This window comes from Zophobas morio, unplaced genomic scaffold (genome assembly GCF_036711695.1).
Source record: "Zophobas morio isolate AGI-343-1 ecotype UQ-CSIRO unplaced genomic scaffold, CSIRO_AGI_Zmor_V1 ptg000851l, whole genome shotgun sequence".
Classification (NCBI taxonomy): domain Eukaryota; kingdom Metazoa; phylum Arthropoda; class Insecta; order Coleoptera; family Tenebrionidae; genus Zophobas; species Zophobas morio.
This window is the reverse complement of record NW_026972953.1, coordinates 35788-53937: the sequence shown is the minus strand read 5'-3', so window position 1 is coordinate 53937 and position 18150 is coordinate 35788. Positions and strand designations below refer to the sequence as shown.

At 21.8% G+C, this 18150-nt stretch overlaps 2 protein-coding genes across 2 annotated transcripts; one reads left to right on the top strand and one right to left on the bottom strand.

Moving 5' to 3' along the window:
- The first annotated feature begins 952 nt into the window (after positions 1–952).
- LOC135122069 (ELAV-like protein 2) lies at positions 953–1927 on the top strand. Its single transcript, XM_064046311.1, has 5 exons — positions 953–1074; positions 1167–1271; positions 1337–1465; positions 1535–1662; positions 1749–1927. Exons 1-5 carry the CDS (start codon positions 1053–1055, stop codon positions 1893–1895), a joined length of 531 nt encoding a protein of 176 aa, XP_063902381.1. The 5' UTR covers positions 953–1052; the 3' UTR covers positions 1896–1927.
- Positions 1928–9047: 7120 nt separating this feature from the next.
- Positions 9048–18139, bottom strand: LOC135122073 (presequence protease, mitochondrial-like). The gene is made up of 15 exons (XM_064046315.1): positions 18065–18139; positions 17967–18009; positions 17662–17912; positions 17417–17510; positions 16307–16445; positions 15475–15567; positions 15341–15415; positions 13887–14012; positions 13418–13505; positions 12467–12582; positions 11838–11908; positions 10761–10847; positions 10504–10544; positions 10348–10447; positions 9048–9164 (listed from the first exon to the last, which is right to left on the bottom strand). Exons 3-15 carry the CDS (start codon positions 17886–17888, stop codon positions 9048–9050), a joined length of 1374 nt encoding a protein of 457 aa, XP_063902385.1. The 5' UTR covers positions 17889–17912; positions 17967–18009; positions 18065–18139.
- Between the last annotated feature and the right edge of the window lie 11 nt (positions 18140–18150).

Below are 18150 nucleotides of genomic sequence, written 5' to 3'. Positions count from 1 at the left end.
ATGGGAGTAGAGTGTAGGTCACATGTTTATTGGCTCTTTTTTAAATTTTAGCGTCTCAGACATTTTTTCAATTGCACTATTGTGAAAATGTTTCCAAATATTATTGTTAAGTAAATTAAAATTTTTAACATAATTAGTTTTTTTTAAGTTAATGATGCAAAGTCTGTCAAGTGAATTTGAGGAAGGGACACTTATTGTCAATTATTTGCCTCAAGATATGCGTGAAGGTTTTTATATGCCCTTTCTTTAGTTCTTAACTCCTTACTTTTTAATAATTTAATATGGAATGAAGTATTAAACAACTTTTATTTATAGGAAAGTTGCTATCATTTTTAATTGATATTATAAAAGTCATTAAATAATAAAAACTTTATTATATACAAAAACTATTTTCTTATAATAATTTAGTATTATAATTATATTTTTGTTTAGAGATTTACTACCTTTTTGTTCTGAATTGTAGCATAATTATTGTATTTTCTTTAACAAAAATAATATAAGGCGAATTGAAAATGCTTTTTGACCAGTGTGGGGTTGTCCAATCCATCAAAATTGTTAGGAAAGGTCAAGTTAGTTTGGGTTACGCTTTTGTCAAGATGCTTTCACCGGAACATTCTAAGGCAGCCATTAACTTGTTAGGGACCAAATTATTATTATAATTATTATAATTATTGTTATTATTATATTATTATTATTAAATCCGCCCGGTTGATAGTCTCAATGGTTTTAAAATAAGAAACAAAACGCTTAAAGTTTCTTTCGCGAGAAAAAATACAGAAGAAACCAAAAAATCTAACCTATACATCCAGAATATACCAAAAGTAAAAGTTTTACAGCTACTACTATTTCTCATAATTGTTATATTTATAAATTATATTGCTTGGCAACCAACACTATAGATTTTTGAAAAATCTGATTTGGAATTATTATTTTCTTCTTTTGGGACAATCATAGAAAGTAAAATATTAATAGATCCAGTAACGCAGGATAAACGAAGTGTAGGCTTCGTACGTTTTAGCTTAAAAAGCGAAGCAGAGCGAGCTTGTTTAGCTATGAACGGGTTTACTCCTGCAGGTCTTACATTTTCGTAGAGCCTCTAAATCGATTCCTTTTTTTTTGGGCTGGTTAGTAGTCTGCCTTTTATTTTCTCTATCGCGCACTTTTAGGCGGTACTTTTCCGCTTAAAGTAAAAATTGCCGAAGATTATTCGAATAAATTTTCTTTAAACAATTTTTATTTGCAAAGAGGTGCCAGTAGTTACTCGCAGCTTGGTTTTATATTATTATTATATATGCTTATTATATACGGCCGTTCGAAAACAATTTTTTTTTGTTAGTATCAACCGCTATAGGAAACTACTATTACACAACCCCAGGAACAGCTTGGCCATATCAACTTCTATCATCTCATACGAATTCTTCGGGGGATAATTCTCTTCAAGCAGCGTACAGCGGACTTCTAGGCGGTGAAAAGAAATTTTTTTAAAAAAGATCACTTAAAGTTTATAAGCTGACATAGTATAAACTAATAATAGGACAAACGTATTATACTCAATTGCCACCTAATTTGTGGTGCTTGTTTGTTTATAACTTGCCTGCGCAAACAGACGATACTTTTCTATATAATTTTTTTTCGCCTTTCGGCCACGTTGTTTCCGTAAAGGTTATATAACTTTTATGTTTAATTATTATATCTTAAAATAAGAGAAAATTTTTTACGTAGTTCTTAACATTTTTATGTACGTTAAGGTTGTTAAAGATGAAAATCAAAATTGCAAAGGCTATGGTTTTGTAAATATGTCTGATTACCAACAAGCACAAGCCGCTATTCAAGCGCTGGATGGTTATAGATTAGGAGAAAAAAATCTTCAAGTTTCTTTTAAGCAAATGAAGTGATAAATATTATATGTTTGTAGCAATTCATAATCTCAACCGTTATATAATTTGGGTATTATTATAATAAAAGTTAAATTTTAAAATAAGTTGCAATAATTTAGCAATATGAAATGCCCTCAGGCGTAAGACAGCAATGAAAGGGTGAAAATATTTAAACTTTCTAAAAACTTTACTATAAACAATTAAATTTAACAGATATACAAGTAGTACAATGCTACCAACTCTTTTTATAGGTTATATTAGATTGATTTCATATAAAACTGCTTGACAACAATAACTTTTCACGTGTGGGAGCCGCGAGCTTTACTTTTTATGTACTAAAAAATAGCGTTATTCATGAGTATTACTACTATAACTATGTCGGAGCTCTAGGAATTAGCATTAACAAATTATTATAATCAGAGCACCAACTAAAACGAGTACGAATGCAACCAAAATCAATGCAAACAGTGCTGCACCCGTCTCTGGTCTATAGAAGTATACCCGTAGCTTTGGACGCACCTAGGTATTGCTAAGCAGAACTTATTATAATTAAACCCGAAACAAGACATAATTTCTCAATGAAGTAAGGGAAGATTTAGACTAGGCCCACCAAATTAACGGAGATTACATAAATGCCATTTGTTCTTAAAAACGTATGATTATTGCACTAGTGGACCATATATATTTACATATACACTAAGATTTATGGGACCTTCTCCAATTTCATGCTTCTCTGTCTTGTAGTAGTTCATTTTGGTCTGCGGAGATTAATAATTGATTAAAACTCAAAGCAAAACCAAACAAAAGAACAAAATAAACTCTTGTGCTTTAAAGGATTACTAATAACACGAAGCATTATTGTTAAAACAGCTAGATAGATATTTTCTTAGCTCGCCTCAAGGAAATAAATGGTAATAAGTTGTTAGATAAGTTATTAGTAAGCTACTCTCTCTATATATATTTAACTTTTAATAGCCAGATTAAAACCTCCGCTTCACGTAGTTCTTAGCTTCAACCGTAGCGACTATAATAAAAGACAGGTAAGAGTAGCACCAAAATTCTTTTGCTAGACGTTGTTTCAGTTTAATGCGCCCCTTGCTCGCGCATATTACTAACGTTATAATATGTTGGATTGGTTTATAGATGCAAAGTACATCATCGTGTGAGAACACACCTAATTGTAGATAAATTTTTTTATTTAGGGAAAAAAAATAAAGAAACTTTTATATAAAGAATAATTTACTGGTAAAAAAGCACCAAGCTTGCAAGACGCGTTTAAAAACTCGATGATGCAAGTATGCAGTTCAAAATGCTTATCGACTTACAAACAGATAATGCACCGAATTTATAGGTTAAACACAATTTACTTTTTCTTGACTAATAGTACCACTTGCTAGCAATTTCGGATTGCGTTATAAATACTTTATTTTGATATATTGCTTTTAATTTAATTATTTCCATTAAATATGTTTTTTTAATATACTATTTTCATATCGCTAATAGTAACAATAGGGGAGAGTTTCATTAAACTTTCTTTGAAGCGCCATAATATTGATTCATGTATTAGCCTTATATAAATATTTTTTGAACTTTTCTCCTAAACATGGTAATTTGAAAAACCTTTTGTTAACATTTTAAATTCATAAATTTGTTATAGGGTAAGCTCCTGCTCATTGATGGTGATAACAAAAAATTTATAAAGTTTTAAATTTAATTCTATTGGTGAATATATTTATCCGTCCTCCCTTGTTGGACTTCACGATCGCATCGTTAACTTACCAAAAAATTTGATTGTTAATTAATACTTTTAAAAAATTGAATTTTTACTTTAATTCATTTTAATAAATTTAGTTTGTTTTAATTATTCAGTTATTATTTTAATAACTAGAAAATGTTACTTTGTAATACATTATATCACTAATTCTACTTTTCTATGTTGTGGAAAAATAAATTTAAAATTAAAAAATAATACAAATTTAGAATAGATTATTGAAAAGATAATAGAATACGACTTTACTTAATAAAGTTCTAATATTATATATTTACAACTTTAAAAAAATTAGGACAAGATTATTAATGCTAGTAATTAAAAAATGATTGAATTTTAATTTTTATTATAAGTTAATAGTTTTAATTGAAATATTGTAATTTTTTTTTTGCTATAATATAATATTATTATTAAATATATTTATTAATATATAAATTATTTTTTTTTCTTACTATAATATTTTTATAAAATTTTATAAACCAAAATATTTTCAAATATAGTATTCAAAAATTTTCTTAATATTTAAATATTAGAATTATATAATAACTTTGATTTTTCATTTTTGAAATATTTAAAAATAAAAATAAAAATTTTAAATTTCTTTTCAATAAACTTTTTTAAAGTAATTAATCTTAAGTTTGGTTTAAAAACTTGAAAGAAATAATTTCTTTCCATTTTTAAAGTATAGAAACAAAGAAACAATAATTTATTAAATCTTAAAAAATGCTTTTCTCTACAATGTAAAAGTAATTATTTTATTAATTTTAATTTAATTAATAAATTCAGTGAATTCAATTTTTAATTCATAAATTTACATAATCGTCATTGCAAGCACTTTTTCTGGTAAAAACACTAAAAAAAAATATAATTTATAAAAATAATAAAGTTCATGAAAATATATATATAAAAAAATTTTATATAAATATTTTAATTTTTTTATATTAATTTAATATTTAATAATTTTACTGTAAGTTATATAATTTATTAGTAATTTTATTTTCATTAAAATTTTATATTCGAATTTTTTATGAAAGGTTAAATACTAACTCATTTATTAGTAAATAACAGTATAATATTAACAATATTATAAATCTTGTATTATAAGTTTTATATATAAGAAAAGTTAACTATTTATTTATTTTATTTATATTTTAAATTTTTATTTATAAAGTATAATATTTTTTAAAAACCAATTATATAATAATTCTTAAAAAATATAATAAAAATTATTTTTATAAGTAAAAATGATAAAATTTATTTACACATTACAAATTTTCTTTAGCTATAAATTTGTTTTTATTATATTCATTTATATATAATTTTTTTTGAGAAAATTTATTCCATATTATAAATTATCTTTTTTTAAATTTAATTTGGTAAGTTAATAATTTCTTTTTAACTATTTATTACTACAAAATTTTAGATTTAATATAAATTATTTTAATTATTTTTCATTAAAAATTATTTTTGTACATATAAAAGTCCAATACTTATTATTATTTATGTAATAAGAAGATTGTTCCCTTAACACCGCATAATTATTACTTAGAATATTCATAACTTATCAAATTTAATAACTAATTTTTAAAAAAGTCCTAATAATTAAGATCAATATGTATATATATAGAGTCATGCTTTTTTAAAAAGATAAAAAGTAAACTTTTTTTAATGAGCTAATATTAAAAAAAGAAAATAATAATTAAAAAGTAAGTTTATATAAAGTTAGTTTTCATAAATGAAAGATTTATAATTATTAAATAAAATAATATTTTTATAAAACAATTCCATTCAAAATAATAAAATTAAAAAAAGAATTAATTATTTTTTTTTTTTTGCTATTACCAGTAAAAAAGTGTTCACTTACTAAATAGTGCAATATTAATGCTAAAAATTTTATTAAATATAAAGCAACCTGAAAGAAATTCAAAACGCTGCTGAGTAGCCACCAATTTTGCTATATTTAATTAATAAAAGCTTTAAAGAAAAAAAAATTTATAGTTAAGGAAATTACCAAGATCTCTATATTGAATAGTCTTTCGTTTATTCTCGCGCGCATTCAATAAAGAACCCGATAAGAAGTTAAACAGAAACAGTTCCTATAATATGTTGATAAAAATATATATTACTAATTTATATATTTTTTTTTTAGAAAATTAATAGTAAAATCTATAGTACTAATGATTTGGAGAGAGCAAAAGATGCATCTTTGCTAATATTATAACCCGATTCCTTTTTCATTATTTTCCTCATCTTAACAACTGGAAATAAACAGTGCGATGATGGGTCAAGTAGTAAATTATTATCATTTTGTTCAAATTCGAAAACTTTAGAGCGCTTCATTGATAGTTCAGTTCAAAGCTTTATTATATAATTTCTTTTTAAAAGATGCTGCGCTCAAACTTAGGGACACAAGTAGCGAAAGTTGGTAAATACTAGTTACCCTAAAAAAAGCGAATTAAAGCAAATAAAAATGCAAGTTTAAGCATTTAAGGTAAAATAATTACAAAAATGAATTTCTAAAACATAAATATTTTTTAAGTTTATATAATTCTTATATTTAATAGTTAATAAAAAACTAAAGCTTTTTCTATTATAAATAATAATTAAGCAGTGAATTAGCTTCATTTTACGGAAAATTCAATAATAACTTTATGAAATTTTAGCTTAGAAAAAACTTTTTGTTTAAATAGTGAAGGTGGGAGGTAACAGCAATGTTTTTAATAAGAAAAGCGTATAATTATCTTTTATTAACCTTATTGTTAGCACGCATACAAACCTTACTTTTATCCTGAAATAAGGAGTATTCTCTATTGTAGAACCCCATTGTATTACTAGAACAAACTAATTTTCAAAAGTATATTATTGTTATCTGATATAAACTAATAGTGTCTTTTAATATTTAATTAAACTTTTTTATTATATATCTTATGATAAATAATATACCAATTTTTCAAAACTTTTATTTTTTACCTGCTTGAAGCCCACTTTGAAATAAAGATATGTGAAAATAAGAGTTAAGCTATTTTTAATATAAAAAATGCAATAGAAAAGAATTTTATAATGTTAAGGGAATTGTGAGAAAAAATTATAAAGGAAGTTTTATTCGACCTAAAGAAATTTACAGAAGATTGAGTCCAAACTGGAATATATGATTGCCATAGTTTAAGGTTTCGCGCTAATTATTGTTGGTAACTCGCTTAAAATAAATAAAATCTTTATGGTTTATATAATTATGTAATTAATTTCACTATGAAGTTAAAGTTATGTCTTTTGATTTAGGCCCCTATGACATTTAACAGTTTTAACGTAAGGTTAAGCTAAGAATTACGCGTTTATTCAAAAATAAACAAAAAGTAAGTTTTTATTGTATTGGTGGAAGTAAAAGAAGCTTAAGTGATGGTAAGCTATAACGAAATTGGTTACGAACTACCAAACGTAACGATTGTACTTTTAAGAAAGTGCGGTTATGAGATTATAAATTATAATATACATTGGAAGGCCAGTGCTCACTAATAAAGGAATAAACTTTGAGGTAGGAGTTGCATTAAATCCTGGAAAAAAGTGATTCTAACTTAGAAGCGAAGTACAGCGATCATCTTAAGGTAAGCCTTATATAAAGGCTTTAGTATTCAAAAGATAAAGATTTAAACCGTCTAAATTTATAAGCCAAAATAGAATCCAGTAAAACGATTGGTTATGGAAACAGATCTTTTCAAGATAGAGCTTCAAAAAGAATTAAGTTTTCTAGGAAACATATGATTAAAAATAGTTTAAAACGTAGGACTGTTTACTAGCTGTGAGGAGAGAAAATGTATATGAACTATAGTCTTCCTATGAAAGAGTAATTATGTAAAAATACATAAGAATTAACAAAGGACGAAAAGACCCTGTTCAGCTTTATTCTTAGATTAAATGGCGACCCCGAGTAATTTTAGTAATACTGCAAGACTCTAAAAGCTATCGCACTAACGAAACAACTTACTCAAGTGGGGAGCTACCCTTCAAGACGGCAACACAGACTGGAGCCTTCTGATCTTTTCCTCAGCTGCTTAATTCAGGGCTAACTTATTGCTCTAGCAAGAACTTAAAATGACTGGGGAAAAGCACTGAAATACCAATCTTTGAAGGTAATAGCTAGTTCCTAACGAAATTTATTTCAGTCAAGTTTTACCTCTAACATGTGAAGTAAAACACTGCTGCCAATCAAATTGATAACCTGCTTTTCTTCGAGACTTCCTTTGAATTATTGGCTAATGCGGCTATCGTTGTCTTTTATATAATATTTATGCTGCTCAACAGAGTAATATTTTTCTATAATCTTGCGTTTAAAGTATTTATAGTGTAATGATAAGGCGTTTCATTTGTATATTAAAAAAAATTGTTATTTTCAGTAGTAAGCGATCAAGTTCGCTTTTAGGTTAAATTTAATTGCACTTTAAACTTTTCATTAGATGTTTGCTTTAGGGTAAAAGCAGTATGTCTATGTTAGTTAAGCGAGAAAAAAAGACTTACACTACCTATTGGTAAAAAAGGTATAGTCATTACATAACTATTGTAGACATAATGCGTTGTATTTTTAAAATTTAAAACAATAATTAAAGAAAAAACATGCAAACAAAATAAAACTCTTAAAAAATAAAAAAATAAATTAATAAAATAAAAATTAAAAATAAAATATTAATAAATTGAATAAAGTACTGCGCACCTCGTTTCAGAAATTTATAAGAAACTCAAAGTTCATATCAACTTTTTTCAACGCCAAAATTAGTTTTAAAAATATTTAAATGAATAAGAATAAGTGAACAATAAATTTCTGAATATATAAAGTTTAAATATAATAATTTTAAATAGTAATAAATTAACTTTAAGCTTAAATCTGCTAGTCTTTTGAGTCCTCTAAAAGAATAATTTCTAATTATAAGGTCGGCAGTTATACTAAAATATAACTTATTTCAAGCTAAGCAACAAAAAAATTCTGACTTTTACTAAGATTTTTTAGTTGAAACAATAGTCTACTAATAAGAAAAGGTAAATTTTTAATTAACATTTGATATTTTTGAAGTAAAAATTCTAATAAAAAAAGTACTTTATTAATGATATATGATAATTTAATATAATAAGCGTGCTACGACTTCAAAAAGAATTGTGAATTTTTAAACTTTATATATTGATAAAAAAAACTAAAAGTATAACGCCTATTAATTACACGAAAGTAATAAATTTTACTTTTTTAAGTAGTAAAATGAACGAAATTAATTTTTGTAGTAAATATTTAAATAAAGAAAAATATTTAATACTTATAAAGATATAAACTAGTTAAAAAATTACTTTTTACGTTTCCTAAATTATTAAAAAAAAAACAGTAAACCTTTATTTACTTTTATAAATCTTTTAAAAATCCATCAAAAAGAAAAAGAATCCCAATTTTTTAAAAATTCTAAAGTTTGAGCTTCTGGAGGGCATATCGAAGCTTTTCCTGCTTCTTTTAGCAAACCAGAACAAATAATTTCGTCAGCCACCTATAAAAAAATATGAAATGTTATAAAATTAAAATTGACAAGTGATTTTTTAAAAAATTAATAAAGACTAAAATGAAAAATAAAACAAATTAAAGTAGAAATTTTAATAAAAACCTTCAAGAAGAACTATAGAGAAGTAAATTTATATAAAAAGCCAGCAAACAATTATAATTGAAAAAAAATTCTTCACAAATAAATTTACAAATAATTTTATACAAAATTGTTTCAAAGTTAGCAAGTAGCTAATTAAAATTACTATTTTTCCGCTTTAAGGGGTTTTGATTCGACCAAAAATGCTAAAACGTTTTTAAAATTCAGTTTAGCTAATAAGATTAGTTGTGAGCAATTAAATTAAAATAAATCAGCCTATTAGAATGCACTAAACTGCCTTAAAGTGGTCTTTCCTGTTACTCAATAGGAGCTATGAAAAAGCAGCCAATAACATAATTACAAAAATTCGTTAATTTTTTCCTGGCAATTAAATATGCTAAATATCAAAAGTTGAAAAGGTTGTTCGATCCAAAAACGCACGTGTTTTAAAGAATTAAAAACTGATTAATTTAAAATAATACAGTCAATAGAATAAACTTTAAAAAAAGAAGTTTAACTATCGCTAACTCCAATCGTTCACCTAAAAATTTATAAATCTGGCGTAATAGTATAACCAATAAAATTGCGCTGATACGAAAGCTAAAAACATAACAAAAAATAATGTATGCGCTAAAAAGTTAAATAGCTCAACGTTATTTAAGCAACCCTTAAGAAAAAATATCACTATTTGAAACCAAAAAATGATTTTATAAATATTATTATGAACTCTGAATGTAATAATTGGTAACCTTGCCAAACAATTGCCCAATATCATATTTATAGTTAAAGAACTTGTAAAGCTTATGCAAAAAACTTCAATACTTTGATAAAAAAGTATTATTTTATTTCAACTATAATATCCAATAAAAAAAGTTAAAATTGTATTTACAGCGCTTAGTTACCAATCAAATAAAGCTCTTTATTTATTATTCTTATGATCCGTGTAAACAGAGCCAACAAATGTAAATTAAAAAAATAAAAATTATGAAAAATGATGGAGTAGCAAAAAATAAATTAGAGTTGTGATATATAAACATTATTATTATGTATAATTAGTATATATACTATCATTATTATATATCATTCTCGTTACATTTTTTATATCTGAAGCAGAAACATCAAACAATAAGTTTCTCCGCATTTGCTTTTGCTCATAAGTATCGTCATGAAGAAAAAGGTCCATTCCTTTATGGCTTTTATACATAATATATGAAACAGAAAACGTTTAACATTAAAAAAAAATAAAAACCTGGAAGATACGGGGGCGTCAAGGCTTTGAAGGATAGAAAGCTGAATAATAATAATAATAATTTTGAAAAACAAAGCAATAATATATAATAACGGCAGTATTTAAAATAATAATATTAATAAAATATTTCTTTAATAATATTAAATCATCATAAACCATATTAAAAATGACAATAACAATAATAATTTATAATAAATAATAATAATTATAATAAAATAAGTAGTCACAAAATTATATAATAATAGTAATAATAAAACTTTTGCTTCATTAAGCATTTTAGTATCGATTTCCATACAAGAAAGCCACTCAAAACTTTTTTCAAAAGTAGAAAAAGTCCTTTCGATCTTCATAAATATAATAATAATGATAATTGAAAAAATTAAAAAAAGAAAATGTCTTATTTTTCATTATAATTATAACTAAACAATAAACAGTAAAAGTATAAAAGTTTATATATAAAAATTAATAATAATTTTATATAAATATTATATAAAACCACAATTTAATAATAAAAAATAAATAAATAAAAAAGTAAAATATTTTAATTATAAGTAAAATTTTGTTAAAAAATATGTTTATAATAAACTTTCTTTAACTGTTTTATAAGCTTTATAGTTTGAAAATGAAAAAAATAAAAAGTAAAGTTTATATAAATTATAAATTTCAATACTTTTATTATTGATATAAAAAAAATAAAGTTAAAAGAAAAAGTTATATTTAATATAATATAAATATAAAATATAAAAGTTTTATAATAAAATTCAGATAGAGAAAAATTATAATAAAACTTTCTTCTAAATAATCAAACGTAAAAGATTATATAAGTATTATATTCTTTACCTTTTGTCATTATACTAATTTTTAGATTTATCATTTATAGTAAAGAAGGTTAACATTTAAATTTATATATATATAAACTATTTTTCCAGAAGTTAAAGAATATATGAATAGTATATTTAAATATTCTTATAATAATATTATCATAATTGATAGCAAATTGGTAAAAGTCTAATAAAAACAAAAGTAAAAGTAAATAAAATAATATATAATTAAACTTTTTTTACAATTTTTTTTTATATTTTTTTATTTATAATAAAATATGTAGAAGCTTAAATAAGAATATAAAAAAATACTTTTTTTTTCTACACTAGTAATAATAAAAGTTAAACTATATAACTTTCCTTTATTTATAATAAAATACATAAAGGTTCATTAAAAATATATCTAAGCATAAACTTTTATACACTAAACAAAAGTAAAAGTTTATAAAAATAATATATTTTGTAAACTTTGATTAAAAATTTTTTAAAAATTCATTATTTATAGTGTAATACGTTTGGATCACGATAAGAATAAAAGGAAAGTGCTCCATTCTGAGCAGTACAACCAGTCCCGTATGCGCCGCCTATAATAATAGTAATAATAATTTTTTTAATTAATATTAAAAATAATATTTTTAAATAATAGAAAAATAAAGATTTTTAGCAAATAAATTTTTATTATTAATAATAAAAAACTTTTAAAAATATATAAATAATAATTAAGTAAAATAAAGTAAAGTTCTTAAGCGGATAAAAGTTTTTATAATAATAGTTAACATATATAACAATCAAAAAAAATACGATAAGTAATAAATAATATAAATAAATATACTTTATAATATACAAAGAAAAAGTAATAACAAAGAAAATGAGTATATATAAAAATAAATAATAAAAGTTCATATAAAAAAATAAAATAATATTAAAAACTAAATAGAAAATATTATAAGTATAATTTTTATTAATAACAATAAATATAAAATATAATAAATTGTAAAATATTAAAAAAAAGATGAAGTTAAATATAAAAAAAAATTTATAAAAAATGATGAAATAATTATAAAAATATATTATAATAAAACATTAATAAAACTATAAAAATATATATAAAAAATTAATAAAATAATAATAATAAGAAAAACTCATTTCGCGAAGTTCCCGATGAAGAAACTTTCGGTTTATAATTTTTGATAAAACTTGAAGAGAAGGAAAACGAGAATCATTTAAAGGAAAGCCTCGAAAAGAAAGCGCGTTGAAACTTTAATAGAAAAAAAATAAAAATAAAAAATTATATAAAAAATTAAATAAATAATAATGAATTGGACAAAATATAGATAATAAATATATTTATATAATATGCTCATAAATATTTATTATGTATAATAATAATAATAATAAATGCATTCATATTTATATAATAAGTTTAATAAATCAATTCTTTATATAAAATAACTCCCAAAATAATTCAATTTTTATAAAATAATATAGATAATGTTAATATTATAATAAATTTTTTTAAAAGTTTAGTAAATAAATATTTTATTGATAGAAAATATTAAACATTAACAAAAAATAAGTATTATTAACGAAAAAAGTTGTGATAAAGTTCTTTAATAACAAAATATCTTTAATAATAAATTAGTAAATAAATAATTAATGATAATAATAATAAAAATATATAATAATTAATAATAATCATAAAAATAATATTCAATTATTTTTAATTTAGTGAGTTAAGAATTATTAGTATTAATAAAAATATGAAGTAAATTTATAAAATATTATAGAAACTATTTATTTAAATATAATAAAATATTAAATTTCAATAATATTAAAAAATATATTTTATAAAAAAATAAATATTAAAAAAATTAAAAACAACAATATTTATAAATATTTTTAAAAAAAAGAAAAATAATATAGAAAATAATAATAGTAGTAGATAATATATATATATTTATCATTGAAAAAAATATACACATAATAATAATCTAAAGTTCTATATTTAACTGTACATTTATAATCATTATTATTATTAGCATAAAAAAAATTAAATAATAAAAATATATCAAAAAACACAAAATATAAGTTACCTCGTGGCGCCTTCCAAAGGAAGGTAACAGGGTTTAGAGGTAAACACAAACTTTTGGTCACATGTGCTTCCTGCCTCACGTGGGGAGACTGACAAAAAATATGTATAAAAATCATAATATAACAGGAAAAAAAGGTTTTATAACAAAATATTCTAAAAATCATAATATTACAGGAAAAAAAAATTTACAACAAAATATTCTAATAATAAAATATAAAGTTTCATAAAAATATACAAAAAAGTAGTATAAAAAATATTTATTAAAAAATTAATACAAAAACTTTTTATTTACAAAGGAAACGACAACAATAAACAAAGAAATAATACACTTCATAAAAGGAAATATGCATATTATATTTATAATTGTAATAAACATAACAAATATAAAAAGAAAAACCAATAGTAAAAAAATATTAGAAATATTATTAATAACAGTAATAATAATAATAGAAATCATAATAATACTCCACCTTGTGGAAGATTTAGCATAGAAGAATCCAAAAGTTCGAGGATATTCGGAATATTAGTAGAAGTTTCCTGCAAAAGATCTGAATGCACAGCCGCTTTAACGTTCTTTTTAGTAAAAACGTACTTCACTGTGCATAATATATGTAAAAAATATATAATATATAACAATAAACATGGTAGCGATAATATATAGAAAAAAAAACTTTTTATTAGTTTTTGAAATCATAAAGCTCATTATATTTAATTAAGTTATATAATAATAATGAATCGATAGGCATTGAAGTAATAAAAGTGTACATATGCACAAAATATACACAAACGTGTATTGACACAAAGAAATAAAGTAGTACAAATTAAAAGGCCTCTTATCGGTTATTTATAATCATGTATAAAAAAAAAGTTTCGTATACATCGATATATAAATTTTTTTTTAATTATAGATAATTATTTTTTATAGTAAATAGTATATATTGTTTTTAAAGATTTCACGACTAATATTATTTATTTTATTTTTACCTCTTTTTGTAAAGCGAAAAAATTTAATTTTTTTTTTCTGATTTTTTGATTATAAATAAAACTTATAGTATTAAATTATGTTTACTCAATTATTTTATTAATAAAAATAATTTAAAAAATTACTAATTATATTTTATATGAAATTTTATAATTAACATTTAATAATATAGTTTGTTTACTTTTTTTTACTTAATAATTGAAAAAAAAAAATTGGTATAACATTTATAAAACATTTAAAATATAAACTATGCACGATTTTTAAATTCTTCAAATAAATAAAAAAAATAACAATATATTATAACAATTTAAAAATAAATGTAAATATAATAAGTAGTACTGAAAAGATAATTTATAGTTATGATTAAAAACAAACAGAGCTTCATAATTAAGCTCCTCCTCCAATTATATTATAATGTTAAAATAAGATACTCCAAGAAACAATTAAAACACTGGTGCACATTAACAACTGGCCGTCCAATGAGGTAGAGTAACAGTAGCTAAAGTTTATTAACGACCAATAAAAGCCTTAAGCATACATATTACTTATTTACGCGTTCTATAAGATAATTGGCTACTTTAGGAGAGTGGCAGGCGGATGGCACCTCGTGCTTTTGTATTATTAAGATAATTGGTGTATTTTTTTTAAAAAAGTTCAACTTTATTGTATTTTAATAGTGTTTCCTTACTCTTTTGATTAATAATTATAAATCTTAAAAAAATATATATCGCCAAAGGTTTCCTATAAACGACATTTTTATTGGTCAAATATTAAAAAAAATACAAAGGGAGTCACTCAGGCGTTTATATATTCAATAATTCGATTTTTTAATTAATTTGACGCGCTAAAAAAAAACTTTTAAACGTTATTGCTATTTTTATAACCGTGAAAATAAAAAATATAATTACATTTAAATATTATATAATTATATAAAATAATAACCAATGCTTTTCATTGATTCTATTATTTGTTCAATATTCTCGTGAATATTAATAATAAACCGCACTTGGCTGAGTCCTATGAAAATTTAGAAATAGTACTAAATAATTATAATAATAAAAATACTAATAATAAACCCAGAAGCACTTCTTTGTAAGCATGAAAGTCACTAATATGCGCAGAAGAGCGAATGGAGGCCATATTATGGCCATTTTCAATGATATCATTGGCTAAAATAATTTAAAAATTTACGAAATAAAATACGAAAAAATAAATAAAAGAAGTTTAAAAAATATATATATTTCTAATGTAATCAACAAATACAATAAAGTATATAAAAAATTCCTTTACCTTAAAATATAATAGAGATATAAATAGAAAAAATATATAAATAAAATAAAATAAAAATATACATTTTATTATGTTTTTAAACATCATATGTATAAATAAATAATATTTTTTAAACTTCTTACAAAAGTTAAAACAAAAAAAATTAGAAAAAGTCGACATCTAAATAAAAAAAAATGTTCTATATTTTATATTATAATAATACCAAGGTATACAAGCAAAAAGATTATATTGTTAATAATATATATAATTATAATTAATATAAACAAATTTACGTTAAAAGTAAAGTTTGAAATAGACATATAACGAAAAGAATAAAAAAAGTTTATAAAAACAATATTTAAAAAAAATAAAAATAAAAATTTTATATTAAAAAAAATCTGTTTTACGATAGTTGTTAAATTTTTTTTAAAAACTTTTTATTATTTTTAATATTTTCGCTAAAATTTTCATAAAAGTTATTCTTTAAAAGTTTATAAGTTGTAATAATAGAAATACCAATATATTTAAAATAAAAGTTAAAAAAATATAAGATTATATTTTTACGAGAATAATAAATTTAATAGTAAAATATAAAAAAATACAAAATTTAAAAAAGTAAAAAAAAAATTAAAAAACAACTCAAATCAGCTAAAAGAGAGTCCAAAAGAGTTTCTATATTTTGTTTATCGTCAAAGTTTGGCGTGTTTAAAAAGTCTTTTATTAATGAAAATAAGTTTTCTATATTCTCTGGAAGACAATAACTTTCAAGTAAAACGCCCTGAAAATTTATTGTATGTTATAAAAAGTTATAAGCATAAAAAATATTCCTAACAATATTTGAAAAAAATAAATATAATAATATAAGAAATAAAAGTATTTAATAATAACGTATATATGTTTTTTTAAAAAACAAATTGAAGCTTATTTATTATTATTACACTAATAATTATTATAAATATAGTTGAGCAAAATATAATATTAATACAGTATAAAAGTTGTTCATATAATAAAGGACAAAAAAAGGAATATATAAATAAATAGTAACAAAGTTTATTAGTTATTAAATAAATTTTAATAAAGTAAAATAAAAAAGTTTATATATATTTGAACTAAAAAAAATTGATAAAAAAAGTTAAGCATATAATAAAAATATAAATTTATAGTTATTATATTATTATATATATGTAAATTTATTAATAATAGTAATAAATAAATAAAAAAAGCAGAAATTAATATTGTAAATTAATAGTTATCATTTACTAAAGAAGTATAATACCAAATTTTTTTTAAAAATAATTATATTTATAAAAATAAAAAATATAAAAGTTTAAAAAAAAAAATTATACTGATAATAATTATAATAATAACATTAAATATAAAAGTCTTATAAATTATAACAAATTAAATTTAAATAAAAAGTAAAACAAATAACAATAACATAAATCTATAGTTATTATATATATAATAAAATATATTATAAACGTACAAAAAATAAGTTTTCTTTTAAAAAAATAAACAAAAAAATAAAATAAATAAAAATAATATTATCTATAGTTATAATACGTATATAATAAAGTTTATTAAAAAGTATAAGACAAATTTTTTAAAAAATAATAATAAACAAAAAAAATTATTATTATAATAACTATTAAAATTTAATAATAATAATAAATAATGATATATATTATATATATAATATAATTTGTTATAAAGTAAAATACTTCTATTTTTATAAATTAATTATAATACAGTTTTAAAGTTATTTATAGCAAATCCGTTTTGACTAAGCACAACTCTCGAGGTTAAGCCGCCCGTCCACAGTTTTAAGCATCTTTCGGTTTCCCTAACAAAATAATCAGCCAATTAGCTGTTTTATATTTGGCAAATAAAAATCCTGATTGGTTATTATTGTAAAGTAAACTATAATAAATATTTCATATCAAAAAAGTTCAACGTTTTAATTTTAAGCGAAATGACTTAATAAAGAAAGTAACTCGTTGCTCCGACCGCCAGCACCCAATCGTGGAAGAAAATAAGTAAAAAGGAACAAATAGGGTTTCAAAGAGGTCGGCAGTTGGTCAGCGTTAAACAGTATTTTAAAATAAAAAAGTCCATTGGTAGGTTGGTCAAAAACCGCCAGCTTCACAAAGTTTTTATTTGAGGATGCCCACGTGTAATGCACGGGAGTTGTTGTCCTGGTTACTTCGCTTAAATGAAGCATTGGCAAGCACGCGGGATCACGCGACTATTAATATTTACAGCAAATAACCAGCTACTAGAACAAAATTATAAATTATACTTCTTTTTGTATTGCAAGTAACTTTTTTCCGACTTCATAAACCCTTCAAAAAAGTTATTTAAATAAAATAGAAAAAAAATAAATAAAGTTTGGTTCACTTTTTCCTGCTTTTTTCAGAAAGATTTTGAATGGCTTGCGTTAGTAGCGCTTCTTCAGAGGCTTGTAGCTCTTTAGTGTAGATCTT